Source organism: Pleurodeles waltl, chromosome 2_1 (genome assembly GCF_031143425.1).
Source record: "Pleurodeles waltl isolate 20211129_DDA chromosome 2_1, aPleWal1.hap1.20221129, whole genome shotgun sequence".
Classification (NCBI taxonomy): domain Eukaryota; kingdom Metazoa; phylum Chordata; class Amphibia; order Caudata; family Salamandridae; genus Pleurodeles; species Pleurodeles waltl.
In genome coordinates, this window is record NC_090438.1 from 34751793 (window position 1) to 34771496 (window position 19704).

Consider the following 19704-nt stretch of genomic DNA (forward strand, 5'->3'; position numbering starts at 1 on the left):
TTTTTATGCGGAAGTTGACTTTCTTTTGATGATATATGAAATTGTTGTGTATTATTTTTCTAGAACTCTGATTGATTTACTCATACTTGTCCGTATGGTGTACTTTCAATATTATTCCTATTTAGTCTCTCTTCCCATGCTTTTCTGTTCACTCTTCAATTTTCTGAGAGAGCGTGGATGGAAGGAGAGCTTCTGTTCGTTTCTTCTGCCTGGTGCTGATTTGAAGTTCCACTTTGGTTGATGCTCCAGTGCTCCGTAATCAGCCGATCCCCTTTTTAGACAGGGCCAGCGCGAGGGCATGCAGCTAGTGCCAAAGGGAAGCCCGTCTATATCCAGATCACAGCCAGCGCCAGCCCTGCCCCCGGTTTGACGTCTGCTACAATTTGTTACTCGCCCACTGCTTTACTTATCCTGTGGCCTAAGGGGGATTGTGATAAACTTAATGCCTCGCTGCTCCTGTTCCTAGGGGTCCTGTTAGTTATATTTGTGCTTGGAAGGCAGCTTCAGGTACTCGTATGCATGAATCTCTACCTCTAGTGTGATTTCTGGGCTTTCATTCTTGTGAATGTTTGCTCCCTTTTCAACACTGCTGTGGGTTTTTTAGCTTGCTTAGTGGTTTTAAACCTGACCTGTTTCTTACTGAGATGCGGCTATTGAACTCTTTCTTCTCGGAGATTGCTTTAGTGCTCCTGACTGGCTGTCTCCTGGTACATCATGATAGGGCAAACCGTCAGGGCGGTGGCGCTGCAGTTGTTTCTAAGGAGTCATTTCAGTGCCTGCCTTTTTCTTTGGAGAATCTTCAGCAGTCAAAAGGGCTTGGCTTTGTGCTGTAATTTTCTCCAAATTTTGCTTTGACTACAGTTCTTATTTACTTCCTGTCGGGACTGGTAACTGAATTTACCAACTCTGTTGGGGAGGTGTTGACCCCATATAGTTCTTAGCTGCTAATTTTAAGGTCTTGAGTGCCTTTCATTTTTATGCAAGTGAACGTAATGATGTAAGGGCCAGCCATTTGATGGGTGTATTTGCCTTCATGAATCTCCATCAATTTAATAACACCCCAATCATGATGATGAATATTTTCGAATTAGGAGTACATCAGGAGCAGTCCCCCAAATAAAGTGATATGGTCAGATTACCATAAGCCTCCCAATTCCAGAACTCTTCGTCTCTGGAGGGCTGTGAACAAAAATTATATTTTGGATGTTTTGCAGTCTTCTCGTCCATTGCTGGTCGGCAAAGTCGTAGAGGATTAGGACTTGGTATCAGACTGGCTGATAGCTGCAGCTAGTAAAGTAGCTCCAAGGAGGGGTATTCCGTCCAGGTGTAGCTCCTCGTCTGCCTCTTGGTTCTCTCCTGGCCTTTTATGGGTGAAAGAACCGTGTAAACAGCTTGAAAGTCAATGTAGATAGAAATATACCTTAGAAGCACCTAAGGAATTCTGGAAGATGACTAAAATAACACGAGCAGAGTGTTTTACTATAAAAATTAGAACAGCAAGTAACTGCGTGTGAACCTTTCAAAGTGGTTAAAGCCTTCCTGAAGCCAAAAACATGTGCGATCAGAATATCCCTATCACAAGATTTGTGTGACAAGTTTTTTGAAGATGAGAGAGTCCATTCAAGGTAGTTTTAATACTGGAGAAAGCTTCTGGCTCCTCAAATTGTACTGCCTTAGAGACTTGTGGTGTGCCAGCAGAAACTGTTCGTGGCCTATTTGATTTCAAGGAGATTTCTCAGGAAGAGTCCAGGAAGGCCATTTTGCGCCGTTGGTCTGGCTTCCCTGTGGACACGTCTGCCCAGTATTCTGGCTGTGGAGATTAACAACCCTTGTATATCCCTAGGATGGATCCTGCCTTTTTTGGCAAATAGGAGACAAGTTGTTTGAGTTGAAGCCTCTCTCTCGCTCTCTAAAATGCTCAAATGGGGGTTCCCTCCAAAGGTCTCTTAGCATAACACTTTTTAATGTGTACATGGCACCTTTAGCCATGATCATTGAGGCGTTTTGGTTTTGGGTTATATCTTATGCTGATGACACACAACTTATTTTCTTCTTGGGGGGTAACCCTGTGGGGGGGACAGTACACATTTAAGCACTGCCTTCTGGAAGAGGTTAAATGGATGGATAAGAAACATCTATGCTTTAATTATACTAAAACAGAAATTATTTTGTTCGGACCAAAGGGGTCCAGTTGGTCGGATGAATGGATCTGAACTCCTGGTAGTGCTTTATCTCTCTGTAAGGTGGCAAGAAATTTGGGGTCAAGTTTGACATCCGGTTTTCTTTTTTTCCCCCTATATTACATCCCTAGCGGGGACAAGCTTTTTATGATTGCATTCTTCGAAGAAAATGTTTGTCCTACTCGAGACGCGGAAAAACAAAGTTCATGCAATAATCACTTCCCATCTAGATTGTGCCAATGCACTGTATTGTATTGTTTTGTTGTATTGTATATGGGTAAGAGCTGTGTCCGTGTAGCCTGCAACCTCTCTTGTGCAATCGGCCTCCCTTTCTGGTGTATTGTGACGACTTAAAATCTTACTGAGGCGCTTACTTGTGTCATTTTGTCTCTGTTATAAGGGCCTGGCGTATTTCAACATCACACACATGTTGTACTTCATTTTCAATGGCTCACATGATGCCATCCACACATTATATGACTCTTCCAGACAATGCCGCAGTAGCACACAGTCCTAGATTCCTTACACTAATTGGCGTTTTCACTTATCTTTGTAGGAAGCTGGGTTCAGGTTGCAGTACCACCCCTGCGCACCCCCCCCCCCCAAACGCACACACTTTTTGCCTAGTTTTTTTTATTAACTTTGACTGAAATGCACTGGTTTCCTGCTAACCAGGTCCTCAGTGCCAGTGTTCCTTCCCCAAAACAAGGCTGCTGGGCACTTGATCCCTGAATGCCCAGGCCTCATTAGCACTTCTGTAAGTCGCTAGTAAATGGTACCCCTGGCACCTAGGGCCTAGGTACTTAAGAGGGTCCCTAAGAGCTGCAGCATAACTTGTGCCACTTCAAGGGACCCAGCACCAACCTCATGCACAATGCCATTGAGGCTGCGTGACAAGGTGCTCCCAAAAGTGAAAACACGACATGGCACATAGCCTGTGCCCCATGCCCTTACAGCAGGCCTTACAGGCCTAAGGCAGGGTCCATTATATCACATGTGTGGGCTTATCTACAAGAGCAGATATGCCCCTACCATGTCTCTATCGATTCTTAGGCATAGTAAGTGTGCAGTAAAGACATTTTAAATACACATGCTGGACACTGGTCAATACGAGTTCCTCAGCTAAATGATGGCTTCTCTGAAGCTAGGGATGGTTTGGTATCAAATATGTTCTATTAATAAACCCTCACTGATTCCATTGATGGATTTAATAATACACACACCCAGGGGGCACTTAGAGGTTCTGTAGGAAGTTGGCTCTGTATGTGCTATTTCAAAGTAAGGAATAGCATGCACAGAGTCCAAGGGTTCCCCTTAGAGGTAAAATAGTGGTAAAAAGAGATAATACTAATGCTCTATTTTGTGGTAGTGTGGTCGAGCAGTAGGCTTATCCAAGGAGTAGTGTTAAGCATTTGTTGTACATACACATAGACAATAAATGAGGTACACACACTCAGAGACAAATCCAGCCAATAGGTTTTTGTATAGAAAAATATCTTTTCTTAGTTTATTTTAAGAACCACAGGTTCAAATTCTACATGTAATATCTCATTCGAAAGGTATTGCAGGTAAGTACTTTAGGAACTTTAAATCATAAAAATTGCATGTATACTTTTCAAGTTATTGACAAATAGCTGTTTTAAAAGTGGACACTTAGTGCAATTTTCACAGTTCCTAGGGGAGGTAAGTTTTTGTTAGTTTTACCAGGTAAGTAAGACACTTACAGGGTTCAGTTCTTGGTCCAAGGTAGCCCACCGTTGGGGTTTCAGAGCAACCCCAAAGTTACCACACCAGCAGCTCAGGGCCGGTCAGGTGCAGAGTTCAAAGTGGTGCCCAAAACACCTAGGCTAGAATGGAGAGAAGGGGGTGCCCCGGTTCCGGTCTGCTTGCAGGTAAGTACCCACGTCTTCGGAGGGCAGACCAGGGGGGGTTTTGTAGGGCACCGGGGGGGACACGAGCCCACACAGAAATTTCACCCTCAGCAGCGCGGGGGCGGCCGGGTGCAGTGTAGAAACAAGCGTCGGGTTCGCAATGTTAGTCTATGAGAGATCTCGGGATCTCTTCAGCGCTGCAGGCAGGCCAGGGGGGGGTTCCTCGGGGAAACCTCCACTTGGGCAAGGGAGGGGGACTCCTGGGGGTCACTTCTCCAGTGAAAGTCCGGTCCTTCAGGTCCTGGGGGCTGCGGGTGCAGGGTCTCTCCCAGGCGTCGGGACTTAGGATTCAAAGAGTCGCGGTCAGGGGAAGCCTCGGGATTCCCTCTGCAGGCGGCGCTGTGGGGGCTCAGGGGGGACAGGTTTTGGTACTCACAGTATCAGAGTAGTCCTGGGGTCCCTCCTGAGGTGTTGGATCTCCACCAGCCGAGTCGGGGTCGCCGGGTGCAGTGTTGCAAGTCTCACGCTTCTTGCGGGGAGCTTGCAGGGTTCTTTCAAAGCTGCTGGAAACAAAGTTGCAGCCTTTCTTGGAGCAGGTCCGCTGTCCTCGGGAGTTTCTTGTCTTTTCGAAGCAGGGGCAGTCCTCAGAGGATGTCGAGGTCGCTGGTCCCTTTGGAAGGCGTCGCTGGAGCAGGATCTTTGGAAGGCAGGAGACAGGCCGGTGAGTTTCTGGAGCCAAGGCAGTTGTCGTCTTCTGGTCTTCCTCTGCAGTCCTTCTTCTTGTAGTTGCAGGAATCTAATTTTCTAGGGTTCAGGGTAGCCCTTAAATACTAAATTTAAGGGCGTGTTTAGGTCTGGGGGGTTAGTAGCCAATGGCTACTAGCCCTGAGGGTGGGTACACCCTCTTTGTGCCTCCTCCCAAGGGGAGGGGGTCACAATCCTAACCCTATTGGGGGAATCCTCCATCTGCAAGATGGAGGATTTCTAAAAGTCAGAGTCACCTCAGCTCAGGACACCTTAGGGGCTGTCCTGACTGGCCAGTGACTCCTCCTTGTTGCTTTCTTTGTTCCCTCCAGCCTTGCCGCCAAAAGTGGGGGCCGTGGCCGGAGGGGGCGGGCAACTCCACTAAGCTGGAGTGCCCTGCTGGGCTGTGACAAAGGGGTGAGCCTTTGAGGCTCACCGCCAGGTGTCACAGCTCCTGCCTGGGGGAGGTGTTAGCATCTCCACCCATTGCAGGCTTTGTTACTGGCCTCAGAGTGACAAAGGCACTCTCCCCATGGGGCCAGCAACATGTCTCTGGTGTGGCAGGCTGCTGGAACTAGTCAGCCTACACAGACAGTCGGTTAAGTTTCAGGGGGCACCTCTAAGGTGCCCTCTGTGGTGTATTTTACAATAAAATGTACACTGGCATCAGTATGCATTTATTGTGCTGAGAAGTTTGATACCAAACTTCCCAGTTTTCAGTGTAGCCATTATGGTGCTGTGGAGTTCGTGTTTGACAGACTCCCAGACCATCTACTCTTATGGCTACCCTGCACTTACAATGTCTAAGGTTTTGTTTAGACACTGTAGGGGTACCATGCTCATGCACTGGTACCCTCACCTATGGTATAGTGCACCCTGCCTTAGGGCTGTAAGGGCTGCTAGAGGGGTGTCTTACCTATACTGCATAGGCAGTGAGAGGCTGGCATGGCACCCTGAGGGGAGTGCCATGTCGACTTACTCGTTTTGTCCTCACTAGCACACACAAGCTGGCAAGCAGTGTGTCTGTGCTGAGTGAGAGGTCTCCAGGGTGGCATAAGACATGCTGCAGCCCTTAGAGATCTTCCTTGGCATCAGGGCCCTTGGTACTGGAAGTACCAGTTACAAGGGACTTATCTGGATGCCAGGGTGTGCCAATTGTGGATACAATGGTACATTTTAGGTGAAGGAACACTGGTGCTGGGGCCTGGTTAGCAGGGTCCCAGCACTCTTCTCAGTCAAGTCAGCATCAGTATCAGGCAAAAAGTGGGGGGGTAACTGCAACAGGGAGCCATTTCTTTACACAAGCCCCCCCCAGCCCACAGGCCAGGAGACTCAGCCCAAGCTGGGAGAGTCTTCCTAGTCTGTCAGGCGAGGAAGAGTAGGAGAAATAGGCTGGTTAGTTGCAGGGCCTACTCTGCCTTACATCCTTCTGTTCAGGTCATTCCCTTTGGGGAACTGACCTACTTCCACAGTGATAGGACCTAGTCTGAATTGCCTCTTGTCTGCCTCTTCAATGTCTCCACCCATTCTTTCTATTTTGGTCTTAGAGGTATCCACCTCTGCTAACCTTATCTTGGCCAGGGTTACCCCTAGCTTACCCAGAGAGGTTACCCAGAGCTGGAGTAACCCCACCATGACCATAAGGGTCAGGGGGCCTAACTTGCTATTTGGCATGGGGTCAGACCACCATGCTAAGGATAGTGCAGCCATAAAGGCTAACACCCAGCAGAGGCCACTGACAGCTGTCAGTGCCCAGAACCACACCTTTAGCTCTTCACCTAAAAGGGAAGGGGCTAAGTTACAGGCCTCTTTGGGTTCAGGTTGCCTGTCTGCTGTATTAGAGTGGGGGGTTACCACATTGTAAAGAAATGGCTCCCTGTTGCAGTTACCCCCCACTTTTTGCCTGATACTGATGCTGACTTGACTGAGAAGAGTGCTGGGACCCTGCTAACCAGGCCCCAGCACCAGTGTTCCTTCACCTAAAATGTACCATTGTATCCACAATTGGCACACCCTGGCATTCAGATAAGTCCCTTGTAACTGGTACTTCTAGTACCAAGGGCCCTGATGCCAAGGAAGGTCTGTAAGGGCTGCAGCATGTCTTATGCCACCCTAGAGACCCCTCACTCAGCACAGACACACTGCTTACAAGCCTGTGTGTGCTAGTGAGAACAAAATGAGTAAGTCGACATGGCACTCCCCTCAGGGTGCCATGCCAGCCTCTCACTGCCTATGCAGTATAGGTAAGACACCCCTCTAGCAGGCCTTACAGCCCTAAGGCAGGGTGCACTATACCATAGGTGAGGGTACCAGTGCATGAGCATGGTACCCCTACAGTGTCTAAACAAAACCTTAGACATTGTAAGTGCAGGGTAGCCATAAGAGTATATGGTCTGGGAGTCTGTCAAACACGAACTCCACAGCACCATAATGGCTACACTGAAAACTGGGAAGTTTGGTATCAAACTTCTCAGCACAATAAATGCACACTGATGCCAGTGTACATTTTATTGTAAAATACACCACAGAGGGCACCTTAGAGGTGCCCCCTGAAACTTAACCGACTGTCTGTGTAGGCTGACTAGTTCCAGCAGCCTGCCACACCAGAGACATGTTGCTGGCCCCATGGGGAGAGTGCCTTTGTCACTCTGAGGCCAGTAACAAAGCCTGCACTGGGTGGAGATGCTAACACCTCCCCCAGGCAGGAGCTGTGACACCTGGCGGTGAGCCTCAAAGGCTCACCCCTTTGTCACAGCCCAGCAGGGCACTCCAGCTTAGTGGAGTTGCCCGCCCCCTCCGGCCACGGCCCCCACTTTTGGCGGCAAGGCTGGAGGGAACAAAGAAAGCAACAAGGAGGAGTCACTGGCCAGTCAGGACAGCCCCTAAGGTGTCCTGAGCTGAAGTGACTCTAACTTTTAGAAATCCTCCATCTTGCAGATGGAGGATTCCCCCAATAGGGTTAGGATTGTGACCCCCTCCCCTTGGGAGGAGGCACAAAGAGGGTGTACCCACCCTCAGGGCTAGTAGCCATTGGCTACTAACCCCCCAGACCTAAACACGCCCTTAAATTTAGTATTTAAGGGCTACCCTGAACCCTAGGAAATTAGATTCCTGCAACAAGAAGAAGGACTGCCCAGCTGAAAACCCCTGCAGCGGAAGACCAGAAGACGACAACTGCCTTGGCTCCAGAAACTCACCGGCCTGTCTCCTGCCTTCCAAAGATCCTGCTCCAGCGACGCCTTCCGAAGGGACCAGCGACCTCGACATCCTCTGAGGACTGCCCCTGCTTCGAAAAGACAAGAAACTCCCGAGGACAGCGGACCTGCTCCAAGAAAAGCTGCAACTTTGTTTCCAGCAACTTTAAAGATCCCTGCAAGCTCCCCGCAAGAAGCGTGAGACTTGCAACACTGCACCCGGCGACCCCGACTCGACTGGTGGCGATCCAACACCTCAGGAGGGACCCCAGGACTACTCTGATACTGTGAGTACCAAAACCTGTCCCCCCTGAGCCCCCACAGCGCCGCCTGCAGAGGGAATCCCGAGGCTTCCCCTGACCGCGACTCTTTTGAACCTAAAGTCCCGACACCCGGGAGAGACCCTGCACCCGCAGCCCCCAGGACCTGAAGGACCGGACTTTCACTGGAGAAGTGACCCCCAGGAGTCCCTCTCCCTTGCCCAAGTGGAGGTTTCCCCGAGGAATCCCCCCCTTGCCTGCCTGCAGCGCTGAAGAGATCCCGAGATCTCTCATAGACTAACATTGCGAACCCGACGCTTGTTTCTACACTGCACCCGGCCGCCCCCGCGCCGCTGAGGGTGAAATTTCTGTGTGGACTTGTGTCCCCCCCGGTGCCCTACAAAACCCCCCTGGTCTGCCCTCCGAAGACGCGGGTACTTACCTGCAAGCAGACCGGAACCGGGGCACCCCCTTCTCTCCATTCTAGCCTATGTGTTTTGGGCACCACTTTGGACTCTGCACCTGACCGGCCCTGAGCTGCTGGTGTGGTGACTTTGGGGTTGCTCTGAACCCCCAACGGTGGGCTACCTTGGACCAAGAACTGAACCCTGTAAGTGTCTTACTTACCTGGTAAAACTAATCAAAACTTACCTCCCCTAGGAACTGTGAAAATTGCACTAAGTGTCCACTTTTAAAACAGCTATTTGTCAATAACTTGAAAAGTATACATGCAATTTTGATGATTTGAAGTTCCTAAAGTACTTACCTGCAATACCTTTCGAATGAGATATTACATGTAGAATTTGAACCTGTGGTTCTTAAAATAAACTAAGAAAAGATATTTTTCTATATAAAAACCTATTGGCTGGATTTGTCTCTGAGTGTGTGTACCTCATTTATTGTCTTGTGTATGTACAACAAATGCTTAACACTACTCCTTGGATAAGCCTACTGCTCGACCACACTACCACAAAATAGAGCATTAGTATTATCTATTTTTACCACTATTTTACCTCTAAGGGGAACCCTTGGACTCTGTGCATGCTATTCCTTACTTTGAAATAGCACATACAGAGCCAACTTCCTACACCGCCTGCCTGCTGCACCGGACCCTCAAGGAGCAACTGAACTGTCCTGCCGCCTCCAAGAAACAGAGTCCTTCCAATGCTTTGCAAATTGCCAAGAAGAACTCCCTTGGAGCAGAGGAGCTGCTTCCCTGTATCTGCAGGCAATCCAAGAAAGAACTATGAAGGCTGGACCCACCGTAACTTGACACAAGATTTCACCACTACACCGGAGCTGCCTAGCCCGCGCTGAAGTGGTGTCAGTGTGGTCCCCATGCCATCTAGAGACAAAGCCCATCCCGTGTTCTCCAACTGTGGACTTCCCGTTGGTGTCTGCAGCCTGTTTCTGCAGACCTTCCAGCAACTGCGAGTGACCAGGAGACAAAAGACCTGAAGCCTCAGGACACCTCTTCACCCGTCTGCCTGGACCGAGGAGAAGAGAACAAAGGGTGTCCAAGCGTCTCCCAGCCTTGTGAGATCTGAGCCCACTTGTTGGCCTGGTTGGACTGGACCCCCGGTCCACGCCTGCAGACTGTTTCTGTGGGCCACCCTGGCACCGCGAGGAACTCCAGCACCCAACCCGATGCCAGAAGACACCACTGCACCCAAGCCCTAAAGCCCAAGGAGAAGTGGACCAATGGAGTACCCACATGCCAGAGGACCTCAAGGGGTCGAGCCCCCTGTGGGTTCACCCAGACTGACCACCCAGCTTGCAGCATCTTCCCGACCAGACCGTTTCCCATTAAAGTGAATGGGCACCCAACGTCAAAACACACCTCTGTACCTGGATGCCCCAGAGTCTCCCGAGGTGACCTGTTGGTGTGGCCTTGGACCTGCCTCATACTAACCTTAAGTCCCGGAGAACAGTCCCCTTAAGGTGCTCTGAAGTGTCCGAATGCAGTACATGTTTTTCCTCATAGAATAACATTTCCACACCCAAATATTTGAATAAGAGTCCACTTTTGAAAACTGTAAAAATTCCTATCTCAAAGTACTCACCTGATTCTGGTGATCTTGGTATCAAAAAGGTGGCACTTGTGCAAAAAAAATTTGTTTTTTTTTTCCACTGGAAGCTTCTTCTGTGGTGTAAGATCAGCGTGGACGTTCCTGCTTCTTTCTGCTGTTCAAGTAGATTTTCTATTCTAGCACCCCATTCTCAACATGAATGGTCATGTCCTACCGCAACCGCCTGTGTTGAGAACTCCTGCTGGGAAGCATCCTAGCGCCCAGAAATCGTGCTAGGGAAAGCAACTTCTCGCTCACCCTAGCCCACCTAATGTTGGTGAGCTGCGTGTGAAGAAAAACTCTCTGCCACGCATTGTTTGGCGGAGTTTTGCCAGGACTTCGCTCCACAAGCTTAGTGTGCAAAACTCTGCAAAGTCCGCTGGCGGAGCGGAATTTTTCGCACTCCCCGAATTTTCCCTTGGGTGGGAGAAGCTGTGACTTCTCCATTTATTCTTCACCACTGTTTTGGCTTAAGTTGTTCACTTGAGTTACTAGTGTACTACAAGAGAGACTTGCCTATCAATGATGGGGAAACATGCAACTTTTGGAACTTATTTCTCTTCCTTTGCCAAATGTATGAGGCTGTTAAGATGTTCAAGTCTTTTGTTAGTTTCTGATACAAACAGCACTAAAGTGCGTAGCACGTCTTCAGTGTTTTGATTGATAGTTCAGGGTTGTGACCATGGCATACAGAGTATTTTAAAGCGTTTACTAAGGTAGTATATTTTGTCATGTTCATTGTTGTCCAGAAAAATGGCATTGCAAGTGCCTGATTCTAAAGTTCAAATATCACACTTTGTGGCCTAACTTGTGATATTTGTGGATGTCCCTTAAAGTGCAAGGCCTGCCTGATTGACTATGAAACAGTCTCTTAAATTCTCCAATATGCGTTGTTTGCCAAAACTGAATGCTTTCTCAGTAATTTTTCAAGACCATATACATTTTTCTCATTACCTGCAGTTGGGCAGGCGAGCAGTTAAATAGGCATAATGGGGGAATTCCACATGGTGCATGTGTAGTGCATAATTTTCTGCGGCACAAATAGTGATGCTGAATAGTGAGAGAGATAATAATGGGGCCCCAAGCGTTTCAAAGCACCCCCTCTTAATACCAATCAGTGCTGTTATTCTCCATTATGCCTTCGAACGTCATAAATCCAACTCTGGATGCCAAAAAAAGTCTGCGTTAGAGCAGTACTCACTGCTTCTGGTTTATTTGCCACATATGCTGCTGTCTGTGGTACGCATAGGGTACTTCTCTAAAATACTAGAAATCTGCAGTTCCTGCTTTGACTGATGCTTTATTCAGAGTCACCTCAGCTGCTTTGGCTATTTCTTGTTCATGGTGATGGTACTGCTAGAACACTGGCTGCCTGGTCACCATCGGGCTCTCGCAACTCACCTGCGGGGGCAGCAACCTGCACCGGAGTCGCCTTCGGTTGGTAAGTCTGTCTATCAGGCTCTTGGGCATGTACCCGTCAACACTGACCTTTCTCTGCCCCGCCGGCTACCCACCAAGTGAGGTGCTTGCTGGATCTCAAAGCTTCAGAGACGCACCAACTGCTGACTGCTTGGAGGGGCACAGACGTGTCCGGTAGTTTTTGTAGATTGCTGGAGCACTGCGTTCACATTAGTATATTCAGTGCACCAACTGAGTTGATGTAGGTCGATGTAGATAGGAACTGTATTCACAGTGTATATGAATACATTGATTCACACTCACTACACGTGATGAGAGTTCTATGTGCATAAATGAGAGCCTAGCTTTATAGATAGCTCACTCTTAGATGGATTGAAAGAGCGGTCTTCAAAGACGCCTGATGCATTGGATTTGTAGGAACATTAGCCAGATTACATGTGTAAACCACTCCCTTATTTGCTGTTTTAATGGTCACGTGTTCTTTATTGCAGAATCTGGACCAGTGGACGATGCGGCAGTCATCTCTGGAGCTCCAACTGATGATCAAGCAAACACCTGCTAATGTAAGCCCATCTCGTCTCTGAGTGTTTTCTCATCTGCTATAGCCTGATAGTTATTGTTTTAAAAGGAGGTGTCCCTACGCTATAGACAGGTTAATTCTGTTTTAGACTTTTGAGTGTGTTCTTGAGCCAAGAATATGTTGCAGGTGGGGATTGGGACTGTTGACTGCCATTGGTGTTACTAACTGCAGTTGGTTCGTGTCCTGATGCTGTTGAGTTTCAAGATATAATTTCTGGCAGTCTTAATAGGTGGGAATTTGGGCACTCCCATGAGGAGTTGTGGGAATTGGTTTTGCAATATGCTGGAGTTTTTCTTCTTAAAGACGTATATTTTTATCTAGTGTACATTGACCATGGTTGATTGTTGTATAGTTTAAATGGCTTCAATGGCCTCATTGATTACTCCTGGGTGTAGAAACTGTATTTGATGCACAGATGTTTTTCTGCATGAACCATCCTGTTAGTGGTACATTGTAGTGATTGTCACATTTTCTGATGTTCACCCATCACTGTTTCAAGGCGCATAAATGCTCTACTCGTTAGGATCACAGGTCACTGTCTTTTTTGGATTGCACAGGAAGCTGAGATGTATGGAAGCCATGCTTCTGCCTGTGCAGAGGTGTTCTGGCAGTGAGCATCCTTGCCCTGAGCCTCCCTGAGCGATTGCACTGAATTGTGTGCTCTTTCTTGTCACCCTTTTGCCATTGCACTGATGCCCTTGTTCTGCCACTATATTCTGCCAACGAATGAAGCAGATCTCTTGCTCTCCTCCATGGAGGGTCACCACCACAGCTTCTCCCTGCCTCATGCTGGTTTCTACTTCCTCTACTGGGAAGGGGGAGGGTGCCTTTTCAGAGGCAAAGCGTCCTTCCGACCCTTTAGGGAGCCAACAGTTGGGCAGAGTTTCATCTGGATGGACTTCGGGATGAAACTGTTGATAAGTGATTGGCTTTTTGCCCTTTGCAGGCATGGTTTGTGGCTGAGATTTGGTGTTTAGTGGCACTTAAAGGAGATGCAGGGAATCATGGATGGCTCACAGCAGTTGTTTTCTATTGGCACACCTTTTCAGATCCCGGCGGCACTGGGTGGCTCCTCGCAGTTTGCCCATATGTTGATGACTGCCCAGCTTTTACAACAGGACAGCAGCGGTTGAAAAGCACTCCTTAGAGGGTTGTTTATCCTGGAGTATATTTTGTAACTCTCTCCCAGTATTTACTCAAAATTAATCTGCATACTCGCATCACTCCCTAGAACGACTGCAATGTTTACCCTTGAGTATTTTTGTAACTATTTTCTTGGAATCCGTGTGTCCTAGTGTTTACTCCCAATTTATTCACTAACGCGCTTCATTGTTCCTTGCTACTTTTAACCCCTTCGCTGCCAGGGCCCCACCACCTCCTCTCCCATGCCAAGCCTTTTCTATGGCTCTTTGGGGTAGTTTGTGCTTAGGCCCCTGTAACGTTTTGGACGCATAAGCTATCCACACCAAATTTGCATCCTTTTTTCCCAACATCCTGGGAATTATAAAGGTACCCAGGCTTTGTGGATTCCCCTGAAGGGGACCGAGAAATTAGCTAAAATACAGCTACATTGTTGGTTTTTAGGGAAAAATGAGGAAAAAGTGCTTCAGAAGAAAGCATTTAGTTTATCCTCACCAATGGCATCAACGAAAGGTTTGTGGTGCTAAAATGACCACATTCCCAGCTTTCAGGAGCAGGCAAACTAGAATCCGAAGAGCATATCTTTAAACACAGTTTTGGCATTTTACTAGGACACATCCCATTCTTCCAATTTTTTTGTGTGTTTTCAGCCTCCCTCCAGTTAATGGTAGAAATGGATGTGAAACCAGTGGTGGATCCCGGAAAGCTATACATTTCTGATAAGTGGACAAAATTCTGAATTCAGCAAGGGGTAGTTTTTGTAGATTCCTCAAGGATTTCCTATAGAAAGTAACAGCTGAAATAATTGGAATTGAGCTGAAACGACCAGCCATTTCTCTCTACGTTTTCATTAAACTTTTTCCAGCAATGGCAGATTTTTGAACGCAATATATTGTTACGTCAGGTGTAGCCTACTGGTTACGGGGATAACTAGGGCTTGTAGGTTCATGAGGAACCCGAGGCACCCAGAGCCAGTAACTGAGCTGAACCTTGCAGTGGTTTTTCATTGAGTATCTGGTACGTAGCAATTCATTTGGTAAAATATAAAGAGTGAAGAATAGGTTTCAAGGAAACCTATGTATTTCCAAAATGGGCAAAAGATATGGAGTTTAGAAGCAGCGGTTATTTGTACATCTCTGAATTTGTGGGTTCCTATACTAGCATGTGAAATAGAGGGCATTTCTCAAAATGACTTCTTTCTTGCACACTGTCTTACATCGGAAGGCGCAAATGCAGAGAAAGGCAATTGGTCATAAGGTTTGTTCTGCTATTCTGTGTTCGTTCACCCAAGTCTCCCAATAAAATGGTACCTCACCTGTGTGGGTAGGCCTAGTGCCTGCGACTGTAAACGGCTGAAAATGCAAAGTGGACATATCATATTTTCCACTGAAAGCAGACTCGTTTTTGCATTGTGCCTAGCTTTAGATTTTGGGCTCTACCTCAGCCAAACCTGTACATCTTCGAAAACTAAACAATTAGGGAAATCTAGGATGGGGTGACTTCTGTGACTCGGACTCGCAGAACTCAAAATTTGTTTAAAGAAACACATTTTCCTCACATTTCTGTTATGCAAAGTTCTGGGATCTGAGAGGGGCTACAAACTTCCTTCCAACCCAACTTTCTCGATTAAAAATGGTACCTCGTTTGTGTGGGTAGGCCTAGTACTAGCGACGGGAAACGGCCAGTAACGCAACATGGACACATCACATTTTTCCATTGAAAACTGACTCATTTTTTGCGGTGTCTCTAGCTGTGGATTTTGGGCTCTAGCTCAGCCGACACCTGGGGAACCTAGCAAACCTGTAAAAAAAATATAAACTAGACACCTAGGGGAATCCAGGATGGGTTGACTTGTGTGGCTCTCACCAAATGTTTTCTCCCCATAATCCCTTGTAAACCTCAACCCTTGTCTAAAAACTCGTTTTCCTCTGGAATCTGAGGAAAGCCACACATATCCTACCAGTCAGCGTTCCCGTCAGTCTCCTGATAAAAATGATACCACACTTGTGTGAGTGGGCCCAAGTGGCTGTGGCAGGAAAGGGCCAAAGAAACATGCAGAGTTTGAAGGGGCACCAAAGTGGGTCCAAAAGGGCAGTTTAAAAAATAAAAAATAAAAAATACATTTTAGGCTGACTGCAGTGGCCACCCACACAAGTGAGGTATCTTTTTTGTCGGGAGACCAAGGGGAACGTTTGGCGGTAGGAAATTTATGGTTTGGTTCTGTTTGTGGAAGAATATGGCACAGAAATGCAAGGAAAAAGTGATTTTGACGTTTGTAGGGCCTTGTGGGTATGAAACGTGTTGGGATCCAGAAGAGGTACGCCACACTGTTCTCCCCCGGGTGTCTAGTTTTCAAACCTATCTAGAGTGGGTAGATTTTCCCTAGACAAGAAGCGAGCACACTATCAAGTCTTTTACTTCTGTGATGTTCCACACATTCAAACTGTGAAAAACACCCTTAGGTTTCGTTAAAAAGACCCCTCACCCACCAGTCTAGTTGGTGGCATGCTTCTCATCGGGGTCCCACCTGAGACACCTAGCATGTCAGGGTGCTTCGACAGCTGTTTACAGCAGAGCGGGGTTTTATCCACCAGTCTAGTTGGTGGCATGCTTCTCATCGGGGTCCCACCCGAGACACCTAGCATGCCAGGGTGCTTCAACAGCTGTTTACAGCGGAGCAGGGTTTTACCCACCAGTCTAGTTGGTGGCATGCTTCTCATTGGGGTCCCACCCAAGACACCTAGCATGTCAGGGTGCTTCGACAGCTGTTTACAGCGGAGCGGGGTTTTACCCACCAGTTTAGTTGGTGGCATGCTTCTCATCGGGGTCCCACCCAAAACACCTAGCATGTCAGGGTGCTTTGACAGCTGTTCACAGCGGAGCAGGGTTTTTATGAGTTGAATTCCCAACTGAGAGAGTAGTGCAATGAAAAGGTCTTGTGGCTACCCGCTTTTCCTGTAAAATGCACAATTTGGCACGAGGGTGAGCGGTGGTTCAATATATAACATTTTATATACGAGATTTCACAACAATGAAATGCACTGTTAAGAACTGAAAGGTCAGAAAACTGAACCAGCGACTCACAACTCATGAGCTGTAAAGCTGCGACAAGGCACCAACCGCTTTACAGGCCAGTCACACTCCTTGTAGGAAGCTGGCTCTCTACATAGTGCACAAAAATGAAGTACACTGCAGAGAGTCCGTGGATCCCCATTGGGTATTGCAGAGGCAAAAGTAGATAGGACTAAGGCGCTGTTTGTGGTAGTGTGGGTGAGCAGTTAGGCTTATTAGAGGGTAGTGCTAAGCATTTGTTGTACTCACAGAGGCAATAAATGAGACACTCTCAAAGAATAAATCCGAGACCAAATTAGAAAAATAACAATTATTTTATACATGTTTCAAACCCAAGAAGTTCGTAATCAGGTTAAGTAGACTTTTAAGCATAAAGACTTTGCAGTTTCAGAAATCAACAGTGCAATTTTCAGAGTTCTCTCAATGTTATCCTATGGAGGAAAACAATGTTCAGCAAACACAGGGTTAACAACGACTGTAGGAAGTTGGCTCTGTATGCACTATTTCAAAGTAAGGAATAGTATGCACAGAGTCCAAGGGGTTTCCCTTAGAGGTAAGATAGTGGCAAAAAGAGATAATACTAATGCTCTATTTTGTGGTAGTGTGGTCGAGCAGTAGGCTTATCAAAGGAGTAGTGTTAAGCATTTGTTGTACACACACAGGCAATAAATGGGGAACACACACTCAGAGACAATTCCAGGCCAATAGGTTTTTGTATAGAAAAATATCTTTTCTTAGTTTATTTTAAGAACCACAGGTTCAAATTTTACATGAAATACCTCAAATGAAAGGTATTGCAGGTAGGTACTTTAGGAACTTTGAATAATCACAATAGCATATATACCTTTCAAATAAATCACATATAGCTATTTTAAAACTAGACAGTGCAATTTTCACAGTTCCTAGGGGGAGTAAGAGTTTTAGTTCTTGCAGGTAAGTAAACCACCTACGGGGTTCAAGTTTGGGTCCAAAGTAGCCCACCGTTGGGGGTTCAGAGCAACCCCAAAGTTACCACACCAGCAGCTCAGGGCCGGTCAGGTGCAGAGGTCAAAGAGGTGCCCAAAACGCATAGGCTTCAATGGAGAAGGGGGTGCCCCGGTCCCAGTCTGCCAGCAGGTAAGTACCCGCGTCTTCGGAGGGCAGACCAGGGGGGTTTTGTAGGGCACGGGGGGGACACAAGTTACCACAGAAAGTACACCCTCAGCAGCACGGGGGCGGCCGGGTGCAGTGTGCAAACACATGTCGGGTTTCCAATGTAAATCAATGGGAGACTGTAGGAAGTTGGCTCTGTATGTGCTATTTCAAAGTAAGGAATAGCATGCACAGAGTCCAAGGGTTCCCCTTAGAGGTAAAATAGTGGTAAAAAGAGATAATACTAATGCTCTATTTTGTGGTAGTGTGGTCGAGCAGTAGGCTTATCCAAGGAGTAGTGTTAAGCATTTGTTGTACATACACATAGACAATAAATGAGGTACACACACTCAGAGACAAATCCAGCCAATAGGTTTTTATATAGAAAAATATCTTTTCTTAGTTTATTTCAAGAACCACAGGTTCAAATTCTACATGTAATATCTCATTCGAAAGGTATTGCAGGTAAGTACGTTAGGAACTTCAAATCATCAAAATTGCATGTATACTTTTCAAGTTATTGACAAATAGCTGTTTTAAAAGTGGACACTTAGTGCAATTTTCACAGTTCCTGGGGGAGGTAAGTTTTTGTTAGTTTTACCAGGTAAGTACGACACTTACAGGGTTCAGTTCTTGGTCCAAGGTAGCCCACCGTTGGGGGTTCAGAGCAACCCCAAAGTCACCACACCAGCAGCTCAGGGCCGGTCAGGTGCAGAGTTCAAAGTGGTGCCCAAAACACATAGGCTAGAATGGAGAGAAGGGGGTGCCCCGGTTCCGGTCTGCTTGCAGGTAAGTACCCGCGTCTTCGGAGGGCAGACCAGGGGGGTTTTGTAGGGCACCGGGGGGGACACAAGTCCACACAGAAATTTCACCCTCAGCGGCGCGGGGGCGGCCGGGTGCAGTGTAGAAACAAGCGTCGGGTTCGCAATGTTAGTCTATGAGAGATCTCGGGATCTCTTCAGCGCTGCAGGCAGGCAAGGGGGGGGTTCCTCGGGGAAACCTCCACTTGGGCAAGGGAGAGGGACTCCTGGGGGTCACTTCTCCAGTGAAAGTCCGGTCCTTCAGGTCCTGGGGGCTGCGGGTGCAGGGTCTCTCCCAGGTGTCGGGACTTTGGATTCAAAGAGTCGCGGTCAGGGGAAACCTCGGGATTCCCTCTGCAGGCGGCGCTGTGGGGGCTCAGGGGGGACAGGTTTTGGTACTCACAGTATCAGAGTAGTCCTGGGGTCCCTCCTGAGGTGTTGGATCGCCACCAGCCGAGTCGGGGTCGCCGGGTGCAGTGTTGCAAGTCTCACGCTTCTTGCGGGGAGCTTGCAGGGATCTTTAAAGCTGCTGGAAACAAAGTTGCAGCTTTTCTTGGAGCAGGTCCGCTGTCCTCGGGAGTTTCTTGTCTTTTCGAAGCAGGGGCAGTCCTCAGAGGATGTCGAGGTCGCTGGTCCCTTCGGAAGGCGTCGCTGGAGCAGGATCTTTGGAAGGCAGGAGACAGGCCGGTGAGTTTCTGGAGCCAAGGCAGTTGTCGTCTTCTGGTCTTCCTCTGCAGGGGTTTTTCAGCTAGGCAGTCCTTCTTCTTGTAGTTGCAGGAATCTAATTTTCTAGGGTTCAGGGTAGCCCTTAAATACTAAATTTAAGGGCGTGTTTAGGTCTGGGGGGTTAGTAGCCAATGGCTACTAGCCCTGAGGGTGGGTACACCCTCTTTGTGCCTCCTCCCAAGGGGAGGGGGCCACAATCCTAACCCTATTGGGGGAATCATCCATCTGCAAGATGGAGGATTTCTAAAAGTCAGAGTTACCTCAGCTCAGGACACCTTAGGGGCTGTCCTGACTGGCCAGTGACTCCTCCTTGTTTTTCTCATTATTTTCTCCGGCCTTGCCGCCAAAAGTGGGGCCTGGCCGGAGGGGGCGGGCAACTCCACTAGCTGGAGTGTCCTGCTGGGTTGGCACAAAGGAGGTGAGCCTTTGAGGCTCACCGCCAGGTGTGACAATTCCTGCCTGGGAGAGGTGTTAGCATCTCCACCCAGTGCAGGCTTTGTTACTGGCCTCAGAGTGAC

The 19704-nt window shown here is 47.8% G+C and overlaps 1 protein-coding gene across 13 annotated transcripts in view; it reads left to right on the plus strand.

The window, feature by feature from the left end:
* MED12 (mediator complex subunit 12) overlaps window positions 1-19704 on the plus strand; it is a 786294-nt gene that overhangs the window by 405433 nt on the left and 361157 nt on the right. For all 13 annotated transcript variants that reach the window (XM_069209253.1, XM_069209261.1, XM_069209285.1 and 10 more), the window contains one exon: window positions 12229-12300. In XM_069209253.1, the coding sequence (XP_069065354.1) occupies window positions 12229-12300 (72 nt within the window). The remainder of the gene's footprint in view (window positions 1-12228; window positions 12301-19704) is intronic.